This window comes from Rissa tridactyla, chromosome 6, assembly GCF_028500815.1.
Source record: "Rissa tridactyla isolate bRisTri1 chromosome 6, bRisTri1.patW.cur.20221130, whole genome shotgun sequence".
Classification (NCBI taxonomy): Eukaryota; Metazoa; Chordata; class Aves; order Charadriiformes; family Laridae; genus Rissa; species Rissa tridactyla.
The window spans coordinates 51015454-51030170 of record NC_071471.1 but is presented as its reverse complement, the minus strand read 5'-3'; the positions used below and the strand labels follow the sequence as shown (position 1 = coordinate 51030170).

At 36.5% G+C, this 14717-nt stretch overlaps 1 protein-coding gene across 2 annotated transcripts in view; it reads left to right on the top strand.

Moving 5' to 3' along the window:
* Positions 1-14717, top strand: part of TM9SF3 (transmembrane 9 superfamily member 3) — a 50241-nt gene that overhangs the window by 20434 nt on the left and 15090 nt on the right. Inside the window, exons 4-9 of one of the 2 annotated variants that reach the window (XM_054207107.1) lie at positions 950-1110; positions 3922-3999; positions 4900-5031; positions 5566-5732; positions 8424-8518; positions 10441-10571. In XM_054207107.1, the coding sequence (XP_054063082.1) occupies positions 950-1110; positions 3922-3999; positions 4900-5031; positions 5566-5732; positions 8424-8518; positions 10441-10571 (764 nt within the window). Of the gene's footprint in view, positions 1-949; positions 1111-3900; positions 4000-4899; positions 5032-5565; positions 5733-8423; positions 8519-10440; positions 10572-14717 lie in introns of both variants that reach the window. The other variant, XM_054207108.1, reaches the window with a different exon arrangement.

Below are 14717 nucleotides of genomic sequence, written 5' to 3'. Positions count from 1 at the left end.
CACAGGTAATGCACAAGTGCCATTCCTTCATATACCTGCTATGTCGTGATAACCTGTTTGATATCCTTCACCTGCTTGTTCTCTCACTCCCATCCACCTTTGCAGATTGTGCCTTTCTGTCTTGTATGTGATATTTGGTATGGTGGTTTGACATTAAAGGTGATGCTTGTAGCCTGTGAACTTGGTGACTGCTAGACTTCACTGTTTTGTTTTTTTCCATAGTACATTCTCTGGAATTTTTCTGTAGTAGATTAGACATTTTGCGGTAATTTACTGAAAAGTAAGAACTTAAGCATGGCTAATATCGAGTTGAGTTCTGATGCTCCAGGAGCATCTGAGCAGCTTTCCATTTTGGAGGTAATAAAAATCTTGAAATAAACGATAACTTTCTGATTTTTTCAGTGAAAGTAACAGAGAGAGTAGTCAAAATCTGTCATTCTTGGCAAGCATTGGAAGTTTGTGTGCACACGAGAGCAAAAAGTATGTATTGGGGAGTCAACTAATGAGGAATACCGAATTAAAGTAAATTCTTTGAAGAGGAAGAGAAGTCAGTGAAGGGATCGATGGGAGATGGGAAAATGCAGAGGGCTTGGCTAAATTCTGTTCATGGAAATAAAATCTGTATTCAGCTAGTTGTTTATCTGGGAAGAATTCCAAATAAAACTAGAGGAACTGTTAATGTCTTCTGTTTCTTCTGCAGTGTTTGTAGCTGCATGCTTTTTTCTTTTAACGCTATTACAAAATGCTTCTTGCAGCTACCTGTGGATTGAAGATGTAATCCAGGTATTAGAGTTGAAAAGAAGAGCATAAGGTCTGCTGTGTTCTCTTTACTGTAGTTATGTTGCTTTTTTAGCTGGCAAAACTTTTGTAAGGCATATTTTAAAAAAATAATTACAGAATATTTGGAAAGCATACCTGTAATAGATACTTACTCTTGTTTCCTATGCAGGTATTGTTGGAGAAGCAGATGAAAACGGTGAAGATTATTACCTCTGGACTTACAAGAAACTTGAAATCGGTTACAATGGAAATAGAATTGTAGATGTCAATCTGACCAGTGAAGGAAAGGTGAAATTGGTACCAAACACAAAAATCCAGATGTCATATTCAGTAAGTAATTTGGTGATGCATCTGTAATACGAAATTCTATATGGTGAAATAGCTCAACAATAGGTACTTGTATACCTACAACTATATTAGAGGAAGATGCGTTTTCACTACTTCAAATATTATTTTTTTTTTCATTACTGAAAAACCTTGATAGGTTTGTTAAGAATAAATGTAAAATGATGATTTTTTTAAACACTTCAAACAAACCAAAGCATCTATAATCTGCAGAAAAGTGTTTTGATGGGAAAGGAAGAAGTCCCAAAAGGTATGGAGACTAGAAGTATAGAGGATTCCCCAGTAGCTACACATTTTCTTAGTGTTTGGAGGTCTGATATTGCATCATAGATTTGAACTGGATTTTGAGCTAGGACCAAAACACACTGTAAGCCTTCATACTGTGCAAACAGTTAGTATCAAAGCTTATTTTGTTTTTGCAGTTCCAGTAGAAATTTGTCTTTTTTATATAACCTTATTAGTAAGGTTTCCTCTGAAGCCCTCTGCTATTATATTGAATTGCTAAATGATAAAAGGTAATGTGTAAACAGTGTTTGCTGATCTGAGATAACAAATTGAATTTTTCAGTTTTTCTCCTTATTTATTTGATGTTATTTAAATGTGTAATGGTTCACTTCTCATGTTTACCCCATTTGTATACTGAAACTAGTTCTTAATGCATTGCTTTTCTACAATGTGTTAGCAGTGGTGTCAGCATAAGATTTTACTTCAAAGGGTATTCTTGCCACTATTACATTTGTCTTGTGCTGAGTAAGTTGTATAGTTTGAAGTGCAGGTAATTGGTTTTTGTATATGCTTCCTAGAATTATGTTTACACTGATCTTCCTATTTCTACTGCAAAATTGGTAGTAGACATTTTGAAACTTTCTATTTCAAATTCCACCAGCATTTTGAAGTCCGTTTGCTCTCTGAATTTTGAAGTGGACAGCACTAACGAGCCGCCGGTAATGAAAATAACATGAGATGTTCCCTTAAAATACTTTTTAGTGTACAGCGCCTAAGACTGACTTATGCAATTCTGTTGGCGTCACTGGGCAGTTGCTGGGCTGGTGTGTATGTGGTGTGTAAATCACAGATTGTCTCTGGTGGATTTGTTCTAAGCAGTGCTTCTTAGTGGCAGATGCTCTAACAAGAAATGTATCTGCTTAAAACAATGTTGAAAGCTATTAATGTTGAGACCTACTAATCATGAACAAGGTTGTAATTAGAACTGAAGAACATTAGTATCAAACTTCAAGGTGAGTAATACTTGAGTCTTGGGGTTTTTAATCTGTCTCAGGACTGTGATGAGTGATAGGGGTATTCAATCTGCATTTATATGCTTTCTTATCTATTGAATAAGAGAACATCTGTTAGAAAGGATAGTTCCCTGTTGTGTATTTTAAAAAGATACGCACAAAGGGCTGTATTTGTTTCAAGATCACTAACAATCCTGATATTTCCTAATCTTCGCATACTTTTGAAAAAAATTTAGTGTAGATTTGTTTAATTTCTGAAGTAGTATTTAAAAATTAAAATTAAAGCAATCTTGCAAAAATGTTGAAAAATACTTTGTGCTACCATATTAGCACCATATAGTTCATTAGTATGATTAAATCTTCCAAATCCAAAGCAGTCCTATGTGCAGCTAGTGGAGTAACTGATAGGAGTAATATGCTGTCACCCTGTGACAGTATGTCCATAAACACATACTTTTCCAGCTGGTTTCAGAGTTATTTATTGGCAATTGAAGTGTCTAGATTGCAGAATCCTATGGTCTTACAGATTTTTAGGCTGCAGCTTTTAGCTTTTAGCTTTTAAAATTTTAATGTCTGTCTTTTAGGGTTCAGCTTGATCCCTTTTATCCAATTCCCTTCCAGCTAGCTTGTATCTCAGTTTATGCCCTTTTCTTTCCTACTTGCGTCTGTTTTAAATCTGCTTTTATATCTTTTCATTTCCCTCACTTCTGCTAGACTGCATCGTTTTTCTGGGGCACTGTACTCTGAGAATTTAGGTACAGACAACTTCACTAACTACAGGTGTCAGTGCATGGCAGCAAAACGGATTTCAGCTGCCCTCGGGGGAGCAGAAGTAGAGGGTGCATCCCTCAATGAACACTCTGGTAACGTTTTCCACGAGCCTCTTTTCCTACAGCGCATCACATGGAAATGTTGAGAAAAGGGAGTGTGCTGTCAGCAAAATAAAACCTTTGGGAAAATTCCATTGCTTTCTAGTACATCATTCTTGAACATATTTTAACATGCTTTCTTTCTCTAGCCTTTATTCTGAAATCTTGGGCAAATTTGGGAGGATTTTTCAAAGGTATTGCCTCATCGTTTTATAAGTATCCACTGTGTGAAAAAAAAAAACCATTGTCTTTGAACTACTCATTTGACAAAACTGAGGTCATTTGATGGATTTTGGTTTTGGGACCTTCAGCATGAGTATCTTTATGAGCTGCTCCTATAATCATGAAAAGGGTTTGTTGTATTTGGCAATGAGAAGTTTGTATCTTTGGTTAGCCTTTGCAGAGACAGTGAGCGCTGAGGCACTGCAACACTAATTCTTCCTTGTTCTTAAACGTAAGCATAGACAAGATCAGAGCCACAAGCCAAGGTGGATGATTTTCATTCTATGTCTGACCTGTAGGTATCAGTCTTTAAGAACATCAGTCCATTGTTTTTGCCAAAACCTAAATTCATATTGAAGAAAACATCTGAAGTGGATAATCTTTAAAATGTGTTTTGGGTTTTTGCATGTGAGTATAGCTGAACATATTATAATGAGCTTTTCAAGTGTAAATTTTTCTCTCTTCAGGTTAAATGGAAGAAATCAGATGTGAAGTTTGAAGACCGATTTGACAAGTATCTTGACCCATCTTTCTTTCAGCACAGAGTATGTATTGTTCTAAGACAACCTTACAAAATACCCCCTCAAAATGGTTGCTTTAGTTCAGAAGATGTCGTGGAATTTTTGGATGACATCTTTGAATTTTTGGATGTCTCGAGTGTTCTGGGACAATGAAACAGGCAGGTTTTAAGTGATAGTTCTGTTGCTCAAATAGGATGGCTCCAGTTTTTTAGAGTGCTTCAGTAAATGTGTGGGCAAGCTTCAAGCCTGCAGCAAATACAAGGCAGTTCAAGAAAATATTGGAAGTAATGAAGGGACACAACTGTAGGACTTATTAGCTGGTCATAGGTATGCTTTTTACTGAAGTAACTGCAAAGCAAAAAGCATTAGCGGTATCAGTTGTGATGGTTTAAACTTGTGGTTGTAATCTCCTTAAGGGTAGCATACTGAGCTATACTACTTTCTGAAATTAGAGGGTTTGGATTCCGTTTGGAGCTTGGTGAAAGCCAGATGTGCTTGTCAGAGGCAAAATAATGCTGCTGCACATTTTGGTCTTATGCAAAGCAATGGTTCCTTTGGCTTTTTGGCTGTGAACATCTCTCTTACTACTTAAACCTCTTCTCTAGGAAGGCAGCAGTACCTTGTGTTGCCTTCCCTTTACCAAGGGAGCATGTGCAGCTAGTTGTTTGAACTTTGCTGATGCTTAACTAAGCTGGGATAACTTTGTCATGAGCAAGTTTGGCTGTTGAAAAGCTTTATGTGTGGTGTTTCACAGTCCAGTTTTAGTGGGACTTTCTACAAATGTAGTGTTACTTACAATATGGGTTTGTTGTTACTTAGCTAGTGCTGACAAGCTGTCCTGCTAGGCAACGGTTTACCCTTATTGGAACAAATTCGAAACACATTTACAGTTCTAAACCTTAGGGATGTGTTTTCTTTTTGTAGATTCACTGGTTTTCAATTTTCAATTCTTTTATGATGGTGATCTTTCTGGTTGGCCTAGTGTCTATGATATTAATGAGAACTTTGCGAAAAGATTATGCAAGATACAGCAAGGAGGAAGAAATGGATGATATGGTAAGATCTGCACTCATGCTTTTTAAAATTTCTTTTTTTTTTTTTTAAGACTTCTTGTTTTCTCTTCATACATTCATTGTGTTAGCAGCTCTGAATGGCTTTCTTCAATTGGAAAGCAAACTGCCGTATCTGTGTCTTGAAAGCGTTACTGGTTTTCTTCATACCATGTTCCTAGATTGCAACACAGAATTCTGTCTGTGGTCACTGTATTAATGTTCTTATCCACGCTTAGGTTAAACTAGGTCCATTCTGAGTGTGTACTAGAAGCCTGTGTATACTCCTGAGCACTTCAGAGGATTTTGGGGACAGGGAGGGAATCTGATACTTTTTACTACATCATACATTCAGTTAGTAATTATTGTCTTCATAAGCACCTGAAAAGTAAACTTTTCTCCAAGATATGATGCATTCAGGAGAGAAGACATACTTGCACTTGAAGTTGTTTTAATAAATCAGGCCTTTAATTTATGCCTACTTCGTGTGTTTGTCATTAATTGTCATGACTAGACTTAAATTTTTTGTTGTTATTCCTAGGACAGAGATCTGGGTGATGAGTATGGGTGGAAGCAGGTCCATGGAGATGTTTTTAGACCATCCAGTCATCCTCTAATATTTTCATCGCTTATTGGTTCTGGTTGTCAAATTTTTGCTGTGTCTCTTATAGTCATTGTTGTTGCAATGATAGAAGATTTATACACAGAGTAAGTATAATTGTACCATGCCTTCCACATATAAATGCTTAAATGAATAAAATAATTACAAAAATGAATGTTCTGACTGGCCTGGAAGAAAAACGTTTGAGAGCCTTTATTCTTTATATTTAGATGAGATGTAGTATTCAGAAGGGCTGTTTTAAGTTGTAATGAAACTTTGTCTTACTCTTACCATATGAGTTGGTCTCCTTTAATTTTACTCTTTTAATGCTTGCTTTTTACATGATTTATTATGAAATTAGTTTGTTGTTTTGCATAATCACAGATAGATTATATGGGAAATTAATGATAAAAGGTACATATTTAACTCCTGGTTTCATCTGGAGTGACAAGATATTACTATATTTCTTACCTGTTTTCCCTGCCATGTCCTGTAAAGGCTGAAATAGGAGTGTGCTGCGTTGTGAATAGTCCTGTTTACTGCTGACAATGCATTAAGCCAGTCTTACCCGCAAGTCTTCTCAGGAATGAAGGTTTAATTTCCTATATTATTTCAGACAGATACTGCACAGCCTGTGTTCCATGTAAAACCTCTAGCAGTAGGTGGGCTGTGTTCCTGGCTGGATATAATTAATTTAAAATAAACAAATAGTACTCAAGTTTAACACACCACTTGCAGTTCACCTAGTTCTCTTTCTTTACCTTTTACTGGCTTGACATTTTTGCTGTCCTGGATAGATTTCATCTGTTTCTGTAGTGATCATATTTTGGATACGGGAGGGATTTTTATTTTTTTTTTAACAAGTGCTTTGTTTTAAGCAATGAGTAAAACTTCCAATCTCTGTTCTGTTTTCCCTTGAATATCACCTGTTGATTTTAAGAAGGTGTAATACTTCTAATGTGCCACTAGAGAGAACTCTTGGGTTTTAATTTAGCGGCTTTTTATTGCTGTGTTTAAGAAGCCACTGTGTAGTACCACTATCTTGGCACGTTTTCATTTTTCGTATGGTGTTATTCCCCCGTTGTGCCCCATGGTTGCGTTTCTGGCTTGACTTACATACATATTTTTAATTGTACAGCATGTCATCCCTTTAAGGGAGGGAATGAAAGCACTTCAGAATGTTTGTCACTGTAGGGAAGCTATAAGTTCATAATGGCAATTGTAGAATGTGCCAGAACAGTAATTTTTAAAACTATATGTGCACTTAGTCTTTTATTGCAGTCGACCTTTATATCACTCTCAAAGTGAATTTAATTCTGGGTGTGTAACAGAACAATTGACCAAATCTGGAGCAGGCAATTCTTATGTTGAGGAAAATAGTGACGTGAGTGAAAAAGACTGTAAATCAAAATTACCAGAATGATTCTTCAGGTCTGTTAAAACTCTTAAGGATCATGCAGCTGATGCCAACTAAAAGTCTCTCAGTGAAATTTGGTCATGTCAGCTATTAATTTATTAATACTGGTTTGTGTTTCAAGAAGCTTTTCCATTAGAATATTTGAAATGTGAGTAAGCTCAAGAATAAGAAATTTTGAGAAAATTTTATATGAACATGTCTCTGTCATTTTACTGGTAGCTTGCATCTACATGTGTCACTTCAGACTGTGCATGGTCTTCTGGGGTTTTGCATATGTTTCAAAATTGTCTTAAATTAGGAGAAATTAAAATTGGTTTCTGTCAAACCAGTGGCTCTCTAAAATGGAACTATTGCTTGTTTTTTTTAAGAAGCAAATGTTAGCGTAACACTCCCTTAGTGTTTGTGACCAGCAGGTATATTTGCTTAGTTCAATCCATGCGGTCATGGAAGCCGGTTGTACTAAAGATTACTTCTGTGATTAGGGCAGGCATCCAGTCCATGAGAAGTCAAAATGCCAATAGTCGGGAATCTCTCAGAATAACTAATTTGAAGAAAGTACAGCAAACTGGCTGAAAACATTCTGCTGCTTTTTGCTATTGAAGAGTAGCAAAGGGACATGGGAAAGCAGCTCTATTCATGAATAACATTTATATCTTGCTATTCTTAGACGTGATTTTTAAAAATATATTTGGAGATGGCTTTTGTGATTTAAAATTATTAGCTTTGCCTGTAAAATTTCAGAAAAATTATGCCAAAGGGAGTACTCCAACATTTAATGAGGTGATAATTTAAAAATTACTAAACTCTTCTGATCAGACTACTCCATGCTGATTTGTGGCTTTGTTACAGTATTTATAGTTTCTAAATCAGATTTTCTAATTTTCTGTAAGATGAACACTTTCGATCTTAAAAATTAATTTCTGAGGGATGGCAGAAACATCGTTCACAATTGTAGTATATTTTTGTTAATACTCGCCTTTCTATTAAGAAAAAAGGACCTTTTATCTGCAGTAGTTGAATCGTACATTTAACATATGTCATATAAATAGTTCAGTTCTTTATACACAAGGTACACACATCTGAATGTCAGCGTATTTTGATCAGAGGTGAGATTTTGTACTCCAGTGAAAATAAATGCAGGTTAGAAAAGAATGTAATATTTCGGAACTGTTTTTCCTGGGTTGAACTAGACTTGGCCAGAAGCTTTGGATACAAACCATTCTCATTCTCATGCAGGTTTTACAATTTAAGCACTTCCAAATTTTTACATTACCTAAAAATAGTAAATAACTGCTTCTGCTAAATGTACGTGTTTTACTGTAATCTTTTGTTCTAATACTCTTTGTTTTTCTGTTTGTTTTACCAAAAAAATCACTTGTAGGAGAGGATCAATGCTTAGTACAGCTATATTTGTTTATGCTGCAACATCGCCAGTAAATGGATATTTTGGAGGAAGCCTTTATGCTAGACAAGGAGGTAAATTGCTTTTGTGTTTCAGCATTTTCATTACATTGTTATATGGAGAAGTTCTTATTTTCTGATTTGCATCAAGATAGAAGTGTCCTCATGGAGTTAGGCCATTCAGATGGAATCCATTAAATTCCTAATAAACAAAATATTTTGAGTATATTTAACCTCCATATTATTTCCTATTCACTATTGGTTACATTTTCTAACTAAAGATAGCTGAAGTCTTTGGTTAATTTAAAAGTAATAAGAGCTAAAGAACTGTCAACAGTTGTATCTTATTAATTGCTTCTTATACTCTTGCAGATAATCGTTTGTCTCATGGCATCCAGAGAGTGTAATAGTCTTTCCCTCTTTTGTAGCATGTTGTTAAACAGCTCATGTCATCTTCTCCAGATGACTCCTACATAGCCCTCACCTATAGGTACCGGGGGGGTATTACGTGTACTATCACGGAAAGGATGACTATGCAGTACTTACTAGACCATTAACTGTGCATGGGGGAAACTGTTTATAGCAACTTTTCAAGAAGGTTATTCTACTTTCCGGCACGTGCTCTGCTTCATACTTAGCAAATTCAAAATGAATATCAGTAGAGAGCAGAAGCCTGATAAAATTGACATAACAGATTTGGACAGGCTGTCCTCTAGTGCTCTCCACTCTGCCTCTGAATTATGAGCAATTAATATCCTTGCAGTCCACTAGCTTCATCCATTCCCTACGCTGCAATAAAAGAGTAATCAATGTCTATTATCTTCTACAATGCTTTAGCAAAAATAATTCTGGTAAGTTTGCAGAAGAAAATTTGTATCTTTTTAGCATGACATACTTGTTAATATTCAGTCTCAACAGCACTCTAATCTGCTCTGAGTTTGGAGGTTTGATGTTTAATTTCATGTGGCTTGTGTATAAACCTAGTGATTTGGAGAAAAACAGATTGAGGTAAATAAGGGTTGCTTTTCTAAAATGTATCCTGCTGTAGAGTTCAGCAAGATTTGCAATTTTTTTTCCTACATATCAAACATGTATTGGAACATGAAATGCTAATTATGTTGGCTCATCATGGTGAAAATACAGATAATGGTCTTGAAAAGCATATGCTAGTTTTCTGACTCTTTATTTAGTGCGTATTACAGATGCATCTATGGTGTATTGAATTTAAATATAGACAGTATTTAAGAGCACAGAAAGTAAAGGGAATACAGACAGTGAAAATTCTTAGGGTATTGCCCAAGAGGGTTTTTTTGAGCTCTTCAGGAGGCTCTGAACTTGGTAATAACTGCTAACAAGTGTTGCTGTTGTCTTTATGCCTGAGGTTTAGAAATTGCTTTTCTTCCACCTTTTCTGCTGTTGAAGATGTCTGAGTTCAATTTTGCTATATATTAAATGCTGTGGCATTTTGCTTTATACCAGGGATAGCCAGTTCCTTAAATGCATCCTGAATGTATGGAGTCAGCTTAGTTGGGTCAAGACAACCTGGAGCAGGTGCTGCCTAAAAGCAGCTGTAGTGCTGAGCTCTCCTGTGCTCTCGGGGTGTCAGCAGGCTCTGCACGGGGCCAGCTCTGCTATTGCTGTCTCTACTAATCTGCAGCTTACATATACGCTTATGTTTCATACTCCGGTTTCTTTGGCCAGCTTAGTCAACATAAGCCGTTCTTCAGCCGAAATGTTCTCATGCTGTATCCCTTTTCCTGTCTTTTCATCTGGCCTAATAAATTGATTAATGTGCTGCATCTTGTGAGTTGCCAGGAGTCATATGAAACCGTTAATTGACTCTTGGCTCTTGTATCGATGCAGTATGTTGTTACTTACTACTTTCACTTTTGGGGGGAGAAGTAGCCAAATACCTAAATTTTGGAGAGCTTACTGACATTGTATTTTGTTTAAAAAGTTATATCTCACCAGTCCGGTTGGAATGTCCCTTCTTACAGGAAGGCGATGGATAAAGCAGATGTTCATCGGAGCCTTCCTTATTCCAGCGATGGTGTGTGGAACTGCCTTCTTCATTAACTTCATTGCCATCTATTATCATGCTTCAAGAGCTATACCCTTTGGAACCATGGTGAGTCATTTTACTGGAGAATTGAAACACCACTGCAGACACAGGAAAAACTACATTTTAGTCTAAATGCAATTTAGCTTCCTAGTTAGAAATGTGTTTTGGGAGGTTTTTAAGGTGCTTCAAGTATAATTCGTTTTACTCACAATAGCAACAGCTGCTGGGTGCCAACAAGTCTTCTCTCTGCTTAAAATGCTTTGTATTCAGGCGTGGTGTTAGTACAACATGGGAAGTTAGCAACTTGAGTTTTCTTCTGGATGGCCAATGCAAACTGGTTATAAGCTAAAATGCAATACAAAAAGATTACAAGTAAAAGCTATTTCCAAATCATTGCAGTCAAGCAGAAAAAATAAAAATAAAAGATCAGCCAACAATATGAGATGAGAAGTCCTGAGGAGGTCTGGCTTTATGAAAATGTGTCACTGTTTTCACTTTGTGGAGTGGTATTTAGTATCCAGTTATGGTCTTGTGTCTCTGTGCTAACCATGTCATTTGAAAAACAATGCTGGTTGGATTACTTTCTCATTTAATCGTCATGACTTCTCTTGTTGCTTGTGGCTTTTGTCAGGATTTTGTTTGTTGTCACAGCCCTTTTGAGCAACCTCAAATAACCCTGTGGATACGATGTAGGAAATAATCACTTGGCACTTTGGCAGAATTTCTGTTTGAGCTTGCAAAGGGAATTATTTGAGAGCAGAATTTTTTGAAATATGCACCATAAAATTGCTTTTTTTAATTTTATGCATTAGCACTGTTAACTTTAAAAATATCTTAATACAGGAAGGCTTGTTTTCTTTTCTTGAGATGTAACCTTTTTTTATAGCTCCCTTCTTTGCATGTTAGTTTTTGTGATATGTTAAATTGTTCAGTCTAGTCAGAGACGTTTGAGTAGCCTTGGATTTCTTCTTAGTTTAAATCTACCACAAAATGAAGTTTAGTATCACAAATTGTGTCTTATAAATTGTATTATTTGGGATATAATCAAATTCAGTATGTGACTGGAAATACTTCTTAAGAACACATTGTTAATGAATCTAATAGAAGTCATAAATGGTAATAAAAAGAGAGACAACTCTCAATTTCAGGCAAAGGCTTTCAATAATTTTCTACTGATGGAGGAGTTGTTACTTTACATGTGCTTTGTTGGTTCTAGTCACTTCCTTCTTAGTAGTATTTTCAATGCGTGCCTAAATACCAAATTTTTAAATTGACTTAGTTGTTATAAAACTACTAAATCTAATATCGAGCTGAACATGTTTGTAAACTGCTGACTTAATTTTTCTGGTTTTCATCTTCAAGAAATTAGATTAAAATTCTGTCTCTGGATATGTTTATATTGGTTGGTCAGTGCGGCAAAGGAATATTGTATTGTTTTTTCTTTCCGAAGCTAGTAGCCATATAGAATACCGTCAGAAAAGTTTACAACATTGATATGTGCAAAGAGGCTCTGTTTTACTGCTGAGCAAGCATTTATGATGATACATTTGTCACTTGTATTGCCATTTGGAGGTCAGGAATGCTGAGGGAAGGGAATTCTGCCTGTGCTGAAGTTTGTCTTGTAAATCTGTTCAACTGATTTGTATTTTAAGATCATGGAAACATGTACATGCAAAAGCAAATGGGAATATAAATTTTCAGGGGTCACTTAATCAGATTGTTAGGACTCTTTATACACAGGGATTTTAATGATCTCAAGGTTTTATGAACGTGTCTGAATCATTATGACTGTGGCAATAAAACTTCAGTGGAGTTAGCAGACTTTTAGTAGGAGCAGGTTATGAATCGGAAACCTCATCAGAATAAGAAACGCTCTAATGACTTCAAATCAACTAATGAAGTGGTTTGCAGAAGGAAATGAAAATTGTTTGAAATGACTGTGTTATGCTTCAGGTTGGAGTCGCCAGGAAGCCCTCTGGCTTTATGAATAAGATACCTTGTGTCTTTCCACCTTTGTTCTCAGTGTAGAGAAACTTCTAGAATTCTTAGTGCAAATGTGCTGTTCCACTTCGGGAAATAAAACCTCTGCCATCTAAATGTACTAGAACATAGAAATTACTTACTGGTATGTCTTGAAACCACCCTCCTTGATTTAAATTGGGGCAAGAATTGCCACCTCTTCTTGAGTACTGTAAATCTGGAAGAAGCAGAAACTGAGTTGCTGAAAAGTCTCTGAGCTAAAAGGTTGCTAAGAGACTGTGCTTAAATATGATGTCCTGTGCGTTGCCTGTTTTGCATTGCCGCTTCCCAGTGAACTGCTGGGTAGTCTCCTCTGTGTCACTTCCTCCCTCCAGACAGAATTCTCTATGGAGTGTAGGCAAGGACAGCTGATAGTGTGAAAGCCAAGACACCTAAGCTAATGCACAGTTGCTGCATCTTTGATGTACCTGCTCTCTGCTCTTCCACACTTTGTCTTAAAATGCTCAAATTGATTGGGCTCTTGAGGACCTTGGTACACCTGACTGTCATTGAAGTCTGTTTTGAACTTCAGAGCTTCGTTCCCCTTGTATGTCTCATTCCTGATGTGTGGGACCTCCTCGAAGATGTGGCAGGGACTGGGAAGATCCAAAGCTTGTTTCCGAAATCATTCTTCAGTCTTGGGGCTCTGCCTTTAGCCCTTCTAGTTATACTTGTCTAGTAGACAAGTTGTCTACCCTACTGTGACAAACCTTCTGTAGTGAAATATACCATGAGCCTGAACAAAGGCTTAGCCTGTTCCCTGGGATATCTTTCAGCTGCCCTTCCCTTCAAAATGCAGTAAAGAATGTGACAGATTTTATTCAAATATGAGAGCTTCTTAAAACTTAATGGTTTAAAGCTTTCACCTCCCTAAACATATGCAGGAGATGGAAGTCTGGGTCTTTTCTCTCATCTCTTCACCTTCATACGAATGCAGTGGGTACTCTTCAATTCTTTTAGAGCCCAAAGTTGATTTTTTTGGGGAGTGTTTTGTTTATTATATCCTGTTACTGGTAAACATAAAGTTCCTCTGAAAGTGTTGTACACCTTGACTTACCTTCTCTTGATTTTTGTCAGTCTTCTAGGTGTATTTATCAGTCATCTTTCTGTTTTGTTCTGTTTGAAGTATATGCAAAAAATGGAACATGGAACAATTAAAATAATTTAAAATAATGGCAAGTGAAGTGACCTCTCCATATGCCTTTATGAGGAGTGTGGTGGTAGTTCTGTGCAGAAATACTTACTAAGTAATGCAGAATTTCTAGAGAGTACAGCATGATTGAATTTGAAGGGACCATCTTAATTCTGGTATTTCATAAGTTGTGACTGCTTACGTTGTTCTGTGTGTGATACATTATTTAAAGATTTCCATTAAGGCTGCTATGACTAATGTAATATTCTGACTGCAGAATCCATGCAGCTTCTATTAAACTGTTTAAGATGTACCATTTTTGTTTTGTTTGAGCAGTAGGTTCCTGTGTGGCTAATGTTTCCAGTATGCATTTTTAATGATTTAATTAAATAATGTTACGCACACTGAATTTCTCTTGGGATCAAGATCCTAGTGTTTGCATCTTTCATACCTTGTTTAAACTAGAAAAAAAGTGTTTCCTCCAACAGATAGCTTAATCTAGGCTGCAGCCATCCCTGACAGCTTTAAGTTGATATGAGTATTGTCTGCTACTGAAAAAGGAAGACCTGGTAGCGCTGAAGACTTTCATGCCTTGAGCCAGATAAGGAAATACAGTTGGCTAAAAATAGAAAAAAATCTAATCATATACATTCAACAGGTTGCTTCCTCAGATTGCTTGAAAGTGACTGTGGAACCCTTGGTCAAAAAACTCATTTTTGCTGAAAATAGACATGGCTTAATGGTTCTGCCTAAATTTTCAATGGTTCAATTGCCCAAAGCAGCACCCTAGATTAACAACCTAGTTGTAATAAAATTAATAATACTTTATTTTGAAGCCTTCTATTCTTTTCTTTTTCTGCATAATGTTTGGGCAGATGATGGGCACAAAACTGTTCCACTGCACAGATTCAGTAACCTCTGTCTGGGGGGGGAGAGTCTCATGTCTGAGAGTGCAGTTTTGGTAGCTGACAGGAAAGATCAAGCTGCTGCTTTGACAGTTAATTTTTATTGCTTTTCTCCCTTGTGCATTAAGCAGTCAAGGCACCGTAGCCTGCCAGTAG